This window comes from Pterocles gutturalis, unplaced genomic scaffold (assembly GCF_000699245.1).
Source record: "Pterocles gutturalis isolate BGI_N339 unplaced genomic scaffold, ASM69924v1 Scaffold37799, whole genome shotgun sequence".
Lineage (NCBI taxonomy): Eukaryota > Metazoa > Chordata > Aves > Pterocliformes > Pteroclidae > Pterocles > Pterocles gutturalis.
This window is the reverse complement of record NW_010134462.1, coordinates 4285-13128: the sequence shown is the minus strand read 5'-3', so window position 1 is coordinate 13128 and position 8844 is coordinate 4285. Positions and strand designations below refer to the sequence as shown.

The 8844-nt window shown below is 36.4% G+C and overlaps 1 protein-coding gene across 1 annotated transcript; it reads right to left on the bottom strand.

The window, feature by feature from the left end:
- Positions 1 to 1063: 1063 nt before the first annotated feature.
- Positions 1064 to 8599, bottom strand: PARD6B (par-6 family cell polarity regulator beta; the record flags this gene model as incomplete). The annotated part of the gene is made up of 2 exons (XM_010081615.1): positions 1064 to 2263; positions 8377 to 8599. Coding segments are annotated over 2 exons (1050 nt in total), but the record flags the coding sequence as incomplete, so codon positions are not given.
- Between the last annotated feature and the right edge of the window lie 245 nt (positions 8600 to 8844).

The following is an 8844-nucleotide window of genomic DNA, read 5'->3' as shown; positions in this document are numbered from 1 at the left end:
GACTGCTGGACCTCTGACGAGAAGCTGCATGCATCCTTCTCCCCAACCCTATTAGACTCCATCTAATTTTCCTGACACGACTTATAATTCCAGAGAAGGGTCAGGTTGGGAACTGAGTGCTAAAGCAGTAAAGCAGGAGATAAAAAAGGAAAGGGGAAAAAAATGCTAGAAGCCTCTCCCTGCAACTCTCCTAGTAAGTCTGCAGCTGATTACATGCGTACTTACGCGCTTGCAGTATCAGGACTTGTCATCAGTATTTTGTTTTACCTAGAGGAACTTTGTAATATTCCAAATACCCAGCCAGTGGTACACAGAAAGATCAGCATTTACAGTTTAGCTCATTATAATCAATGATGTAATATCACATGGCTCAAGCAAGTTCTAGTAAAGCCTCATTCTGATTTAAAACTTCTTTTTAATCCAAGGATTTAATTTAAGCTGTTCTAACTTGTTTAGGTTTGAAGAAAGTCACTTTTTACATAATTCAGACTCACTATAACAAACCTGTTCCAGTAGAAATCTTCACAGCTTCTACTAGAATTGAGATTTTAACATAAATTGTTATTTCAATAGCATTAAGTTTATAATTTATTTCTTTGAAATTTACTGGAATTAGCAACTAAATCAAATTATATCCTTAAATATAGCAAATGAAAATGAGAACAGGTCTTTGATACATAAGTGTTAAGACTTTCACATTTGAATTTCAAATCAGTCATTAAAAGTAAGCTTACTTGGCCATTAAAAACAGGAAAGGTGCATGACTAATGAGCCTGTGGTTACACATTCACTTACAAAGGAAAAGTCAACTTCAGAAGCCCCCGCCTTCAAATCCTGACTGTTGTCAAGTTGCTGACCACTATCACATATCCCTGTTGGTCACCTAGACTGACCAAGAACAACTCTTCCCACCCCGTCTCCTGCTTATTTTTCAGTTTCCTCATACAGAGCCACACAAGCAGCTCAATCAGCTAAACAGTCCGGAACAGGAATGAAGTGGCTAAAGCAGCTCCATCATACGTAAGCAGCACTTGAGAGGAACATGAAACCATAGTACATTAGATAATCAACCTCACACAGTAATGGAAGTTTTCTTCTATAGAACCTGTAGTATTCTGCATTAAAAAAAATAAAGTACCTTTAAAAGAAAGCTCACAGCCATCCTAGCTATCCTTCATTTTCAATGTAAATGTTAATCTTTCAACTTCAGTCATTTATGAATTATCTTCTGTCGTTGTGAAGTATTTACACTGAAGTGCAGAATTAACTGAAGTTAGTCAACTCACATGATTTTGAACTTCTTGTATTTACTTTTTCCCCTCCTTTTAATCTAACTGCAGTGCTCTGTAAATGGGGAGGTATAATATGTATTACACATTAAGCCAAATTACAACATGTATGGCATCTTTACTTAATACAAAGTAACCAATGTAATTTCACAGTGTTATTATAGTTCCATCTTCTTCTAATGCCTTACGATCTGGATCTTGTGCTTCATATTCCATGCTAACGCTGCTTGCTGAATGATTCAAGTTCATCCCACTGGAAGGAAGGAATCCATTTTGCGTTGACTCATGGAGTTCAATCTGTGTCAATGATTCTAGGCTTTCACTGGCGGATGCGGCTTTTGGAATCTGCTGTGGCTCACCGCTATCTTCAATAATAATGTCCTCTTCATCACTCTCCTCTTCTCCTTGCAAGAAATTTGCTAAAACATTTGGCGTGCTACTTGGAAGGCTAGATTCAGTAGACTGACCAGAGCTGCCAGAAGTCCGACTGTTCCTCACAACATTATTTCTCTGGTTTGCTGGTCTTACCGTAATGATCAGGTTACGGCTGTTTGCAATCATCATGTCTGTAACCTGATCAAGGCTTTTTCCTGAAACCTCTATTCCATTCACCTCCAGTACTTCATCGTTGACAGCCAGTAAGCCTGTGCTTTGAGCCAGACCTCCAGGGACAAGCCTAGATATGAAAATCCCTGGAACTTTCTCTAATCCATGTGGCGTTACTCTGACACTTGATCCATCTCGTATATAGAATCCAAGGGGTTTGTCAGTTCCGTATTTGTAAAGTCGTACCCTGCGATGGGTTTCTGGAAGAATATCTACATCTATAATAGAAGACACTGGTCTGAAGTCTTGTGGCATGCTAATGACAATGTGAGGTTTCTTCTTGTGATTATCCGGACGTAACACATTTGATAAGACATTTTTCTTCCTTGTCATAGTATCCGTACCAAAGGCACTGTAGTCTGCATCTTCTGTAAGACATAGCACATTGATGATTAGATCACTTTATACATGGGCCATATTGCATTGCTATCATGTTTTAGGTTACCAGAATGAAATGTCTCATCTAGAAGGCTTCTGGCTTGCTACAGAAGAAACATTTCTCTCCACACATGAAACAAGAGCATTAATGCCACAAGATTCAAAGTTTTTAATACTTTTGGTTTCCTACTACTAAAGGAGAGACAGTACACAAAAAGTTAAAGCAAGTTAGCAGCAGTAGAGACACAAAGAACTATATTCTGACTGCTTGAGAGAAAGGTTAGAATGGAAAGAATGAGTACATTCCTAGAAACATTTTAATTTTATTCAGAGTAATTCTACTTAGTTTTCTCTCCTCAGGTTTCAGATCATTGGAAAAGAAAGAATGAAAGAGGGAAAGCAGCCAGTGTGCCTACTATTGCCTAGTTCCTGGAAGCTAGCCAAGTGACCTGGATTCAGACTCCAGAAAGCTCATTCCATTCTGCCTCTCCTCCCTGCCCCCATGCAATGTAGGTAAAATGGCTGTGGAGCAGAAACAAAAATCTTGCACACAAATACTTCAAGCAAAACTACTCATACAAGCAATGCTTTAACTGCCACAATTTGATACAGAATATGCAAATGGCTTACAATTTCTAAAAAAGAAAACATATGCAAGTCATACAAATACTTCTAATGGAAAAGAAAATATGTTCTGCAGAAGCAATTCTGATGTCTGAAATGCCTATTATCAAAGGAAGCTTCCATTTTTCTTTTTAATATGCTATAGCTCTCCTAAAACAATGAACCAAAACACATCCAGATCCGAGTTTCCTTGGATTTACACTGGTATTTTTGCAATGTTGCACAGATCTTTTTTTCCTGCATTGGATTAAAAAAAAATCAAGCAGAACTGTTTTGCACTAATGCTGGGACCCAGAGAAGTTGGGATTTCTTTGTATTATCACATTAAGATGCCATTGGTACAGCCAAGAAAGTAAAAGAATTGCTATACATTTCAAACAGTGAATTGAAATAACTATGGAAATGCTATCCTAGTGTGAAATTTCAGGAGAGTTGTCAATTGCTGATGAAAAAAAGTACACTGTGAGAGTTGGTAAGTCAGAAGATTTTTTTTTTCTAGGCTAAGACGAGATACATGGATATCCTTTGGTGGGGGGGGGGCGTTTGTTGGATTTTTTTTTTTTTAGCACACAGTGAGAACAATAACTAAAAAACAATCCAACCTCCCAAACCAATGCATATAGTGTGTGGCCTATATCTGAAGTGTAACACCTCCAAAATGCAAACTTACCATTTTCTCTTTAACACACATTTTGGAATATCTAACTAACTGAAGATCAGCCATTAAAAATCCTGTACTCAACTGCTGAAAACTAACATGCTGAATTTTCCGACAACATGAAACAATTATTTTCACGATTGCTTAAAATTTATGATCAAAGATAAAAGTGTGAGAAGTTTTGCCCTTATCTCAACCACAACCCATCCAACCAGTTTTAAGTTAGATATCTGGTCGTTACATTAGAAGGATTTTTGCAATTCAATGAGTTGCAATAGCTTTTCTTTGTTATTTGGAACTAGAGGCACTCACAAAACAACTTGGAAAGGGCAATTGTGCAATAAGATACTAGACAGAAGGGCCTTGCTTTAAGTATCTTTTACTGTTGAATACAAAAGTAACACAATGACAGCAAGAAAGTGATAGTATAGGCGGAAGATTTTAGACAAACAATAGACAATGGTGACTTTAATAACAGAATTAAGAACGTTAATGAGTGCAAAGTTTATTTTTTAGGTCATGGATTTTCCCCTCCTCCACAGGGCAGCTTGTACACATCTTAGTGATCTCAACAACTTTTTTGTGCAGTGCATGTCTAAGTAGTGTAGATCTCTGATACTTTAGAATTCTGGTTTTATGGCTGCACGATCAACAGTAAATTCAACAAGACTAGAGAAAAGTATTCCAAGGGCCAGAGAGACATTGCACGGACAAGAAGTGTCATTCTGCCTCATTTCAAAAGCTTCACTTCTTTCTGGTTTGTAGTGGTGACACATATTTCTAGGCATTTAACACTGCATTGCTCCAGAAGAGCTCTGTTCTTTGGGGAGTTCTCCAGAGAGCCAATGAGTAAACTGGGAGCATTTTGACTGCTTAGTTCCATATTGTTTAGACCTTAAGTCACATTATGCTTTTTTTTTTTTTAAAGTAAGCTTATCTGAAGTACATGAGAAAATTGCACATGCCCAATTAACTTTTTTGCATTGTAACTAGTCATAGTAGTCTAAAAATTCAAAACTAGCACAAACCTTAAGATATAGTATAGTTAAAGTTACATAATTTGTGGGAGAAAAAATAGAGAGAGGTTGATGAAAACTCATCTCACCAAATCTCAGCCAAGCAGCATGACTGTTTAACCTCTCTTCCACTGCTAAACAATTTTTAAAGCAATATTCAAGTACAAAGGCATCTTTGTTCTGGCACCTAGCTAATCAGTTTAAAGCTGCAGCAGAAAATATTTCGGCAAAAAGACAGAGAACAAGGTGTTAACTACAGATAGCGTTAAGGAGAATGTCCACATAGAGCAAGTGTGATTTTCCCCCAGCAGTTTCCAGCTCAACGTGGCACCAATCTGTATATATGTACTACATGAAATGTAAAACAAAAGCCCACAAACACCAAATCTTCTTTCAATTCAACATTCTTCAAGACAGATTAAGACAGATGTTTTCCTGATCTATTTGCAAAGCAATGTAAAGTTACCCCTTAATAATTAAATTTTCAAACCCCCCCAAAATCATTGGTACATTGGAATATAGATGCAATTTAGCATTTTTTAAATAAGCCCCAACAAATTTTGTCTCTTATTTAGTCACAAGTTATAACAAAACACGGTTTTAGGAAACTAACCTATGTTTTTAGGAAGCAGACCCAGAATAGCTAGGATATTCCAAAGACAGCTGTTTAAAAAGCCAACTCCTCTTACTTTTCACCAGAATAAAGTTTCTCAGTGAAAAAGTCTGTCTCAAGAGGCACAAATGACTTAACCAAAACCCCCACTTTTTACTATATACACCCATGTGCATGCAGAACTTGCAGGAAGTTGTATATTGTAATTTAATATCCTGCAAAGGAGTTTTAAGGTCATTATAATGAAATATATTTTTGCTAAGTTATTTTCTTTATTATTCTTGCATTTACAATGCAAAGTCTCCCACACTGAACTGCCCTTCAGGGCCTGTGTGGACTATGTCCCCGCACCATTTTATCTTCTGTAAGATTTTTCTCACAGCCAGAGTGACTCCCATACATCTGGACTTAATCATGATACATCAGTTTAACCTTTAAATTCCAGATGTCAACAGTACCTGTTAATCTGTTAAACTGCAGAATGAAATTCCAATAAGCAACTGTTCTCTGCAAACTGATAGCTGTTCTTGACTTGTGCAATATCAAGCTCCAGTTTAGATTTAGCACTGGAGTCCTTTAAAATGTTTTAAAGTTAACTTAGTTAAATACAATTACAAGAGTCTACATGGAATGATGTGATTTGATTTCATGTCATTACAGGATCTGTAGGTTTCTTACCACATTAATAAATACACAAATGTTTAAGATCTTTCATAAATTAGGAGTCAGAAATCAATCAGAATGGAAAAGAATGCTTACTCTGGCATAACAGAATTTCTGAAATTTCAGTCATGTTATTACAATTGTCATCTATTAATAACATTGCAAAAACATCTTGTTGCTCCCATTTCAACCCTTTAAGGTCTTCCTTGGATGCAATATACTAAGAAGTTAATACTATTTACCCTAGATTTTATTGTAGTCTGGTCATACCTTATGTTAGCTTTCCACAAATTGCATATAGCTTCTAAATAGGTAAGACAGTATGATGAAATTTCCTATCTTTTAAGACAGCAGAAACTTTCTCTCTTCCCCACAGTAACTTTTGCCAAGGATCTTAGATTCCCAAGTATTATTGCTGGAAATACAAAAAAAAGGGCAAAGTTCCCTTACAAAACCCACAGAAATTTTTCAGATTATCTAAGAGAACGTGTGAAGCCAGAAGCAGCCTTGCAGGTGGAAAAGCAACTTGCATCATTTATTAGTTATTAGTTCCAAAAGAGCACAATCAAAGCCGCCCCATCAATAGCAGGTATTTGTTCAGACATTCGGTTTTCAATGTCAGAGGTATGGCCAATAAAGATCTGTGCAATCAGATGAATTAATAACACCTAAACAGACTACACTGCACAAATTACAACACATGTAACTCCTGCACTTCAGCTTTAGTTACAGGCAAACTATCACAAATAAAATACAGAATTCAAGTTATTTCCTTATTTTCCATCAAACAAACCTCTGTTCTACATGGTAAAGATGCTAACGGAATCAAAGGCTCAATTTAACTAACAGAAGTGGTCAAAACTAATTCAGAACAAAGTACCGTGCTTGAAGTGCTGGACTCAGATGCCAGTATGGGTTTTTTGTTCCCTAACACTATAGCCAGAAGACTAGTCTCAAAGGGAAGGTGAGGACAACTGATACTTTCTACATGGTTTTTCCCCTCTAATCAATTCTTGGCAAGATAAACTCAAGTGGGTTAATCTTATTTCTAGTTCTGTGCATTGTATCAATTTTATTATCAATTCCTCACAGAGTAATAAGAAAGAATCCATCATGCTTTAAATAAAGGTACAAGGAAGGTATAAAATGTTACAAATGTAACACTAGTAACAGTCATCATTAAACATGTAACACTAGTAGCAATCTAAAACCATATGGTGTTAAAATATAAACTCAATAATCCCAGTCTGACAAAGTGGCTTATCTGTTCTCATCATATGGCTACTGTAGGAGATTAAGTGGAACGATAGACCTTTTCTCCCTCTAGGTTCTATTAAAGCAAATAGTTCATTCCTTTGGCAATTCAGGACTGAAAACATAGGCCTTACCAGGCTATACTATCCTCAACACAAAACAAACACATTTTGCCAGCAATGCAGCAGCTGGCAAGCAGCCCCACTGGTTTTGAATACTGTTTTTGTGTCAGGCTGTTGTGGAGCTTATTCATTTTTTGGAGCAGGAAAGCTGATAAAAGCTTCCAATGCCCAAGTATTTTCTAAGGAAAATAATCCTGTCTTAGCAACAACCAGAAAGAGTGCACATCTGTATCAAATAGCTAAGCAAGAAGCAGCCTGCTATTCCAACATCAGTTGGCTGCCTTATTGTGATAGGAATTGCACATGCATGTGTTCATATATTTATATACATAGAATGCACACACACATCTGCATGCAAGTAAGCAGAAAAACAGTGCAGAAATCAGGTTTTCTTGACTTCTCTAGACTAAAACCATTTCAAGTCACATCACTAGATTACTCCCCTCCCCTTCAGTTCCATATACTGAATATGTTCTCGCGGACAAGAACAAATACAACTTCAAATTGATATTTTTCCGTTCACAAACAAAAGCAGACACCAGAAAAAGACAACCAGAATTTTGTGCCTAGAAGACATATTATTTTTAAAGGCAAACCAACAAACTGAGCAGTACTCACATTTGAGTCTTGCTAGATGAAATAAGCTTGTCATTTTGAAGGCTTCAAAATGTTTTATTAGGGAAGTGTGATAGGAGTAGCATATTACAAAGTTAGTCTTTAATTTATACTGACATTTAATACTTCATGTAATAAGACATTCAAGATTCCTTTCCATCCTGTAACAGCCTCTCTTTCTGATCTGATCAAGATCGGAATTTTAAGTGAAAGGCATCCCACATACAGAGCAGAAAACCCTAGAGGTTTAAAGTTTATTGTCATTTGCTTATATAAAAACCAGAAAGAAGCATTTGCTAGAGATTTAACTTAACTTTAACTGAATACAAGCAAAAAGCACAAAGTATAAATAGGTTGCCTGAGGAAAGCTCTTGCAAGAGAGATGACTTGTGAATACCTCTCATGATCCATAATGACTATGGAATTCAACATGATGAAATAGGAACGACTGTTTTTTTCCTCCATACGTCACACACTGTTTACTGCACCACAGTATAACTGGATAAACAGATTATTCACAGACTTCAAGTGCACTTACCTTTTCTCTGAATGAAAATCCTGAGTAGAGGATTGGCTGTGGAAACCGCTTTATGATAATTGTCATCATTGTTGATAGGCAGCAGGTCTCCATGAATGTCCGTATATCCCACTAGAACATCAACATTTGGTATCTTGTGCACATGCTGCAATAATCCATAGAACTCCTCAAACTTCCCAGGTTTGGATCTCTCCAGAGAAAATCGTCGAAATTCTGCTCCAAACTACAAAAAAAATATATCTTACATCAGTAATATTCTATTCCTTGAAGGTGTTAGATTTCCATGATTTGAATGTTAAACCAAAAATGCTATGGAATTAAAAGTGCACTAAAAACTACATCCAATAATTTTGAAGTGGCATAAAAAGTTTAAACTGGTGGTTTTTTCCTGAAGTTATAAGTATTTTTGGTCTTAATAAAACCTGTACTTTTGAATATGCAAAAGTTGTTTTTATTGTTCTGTTTAGA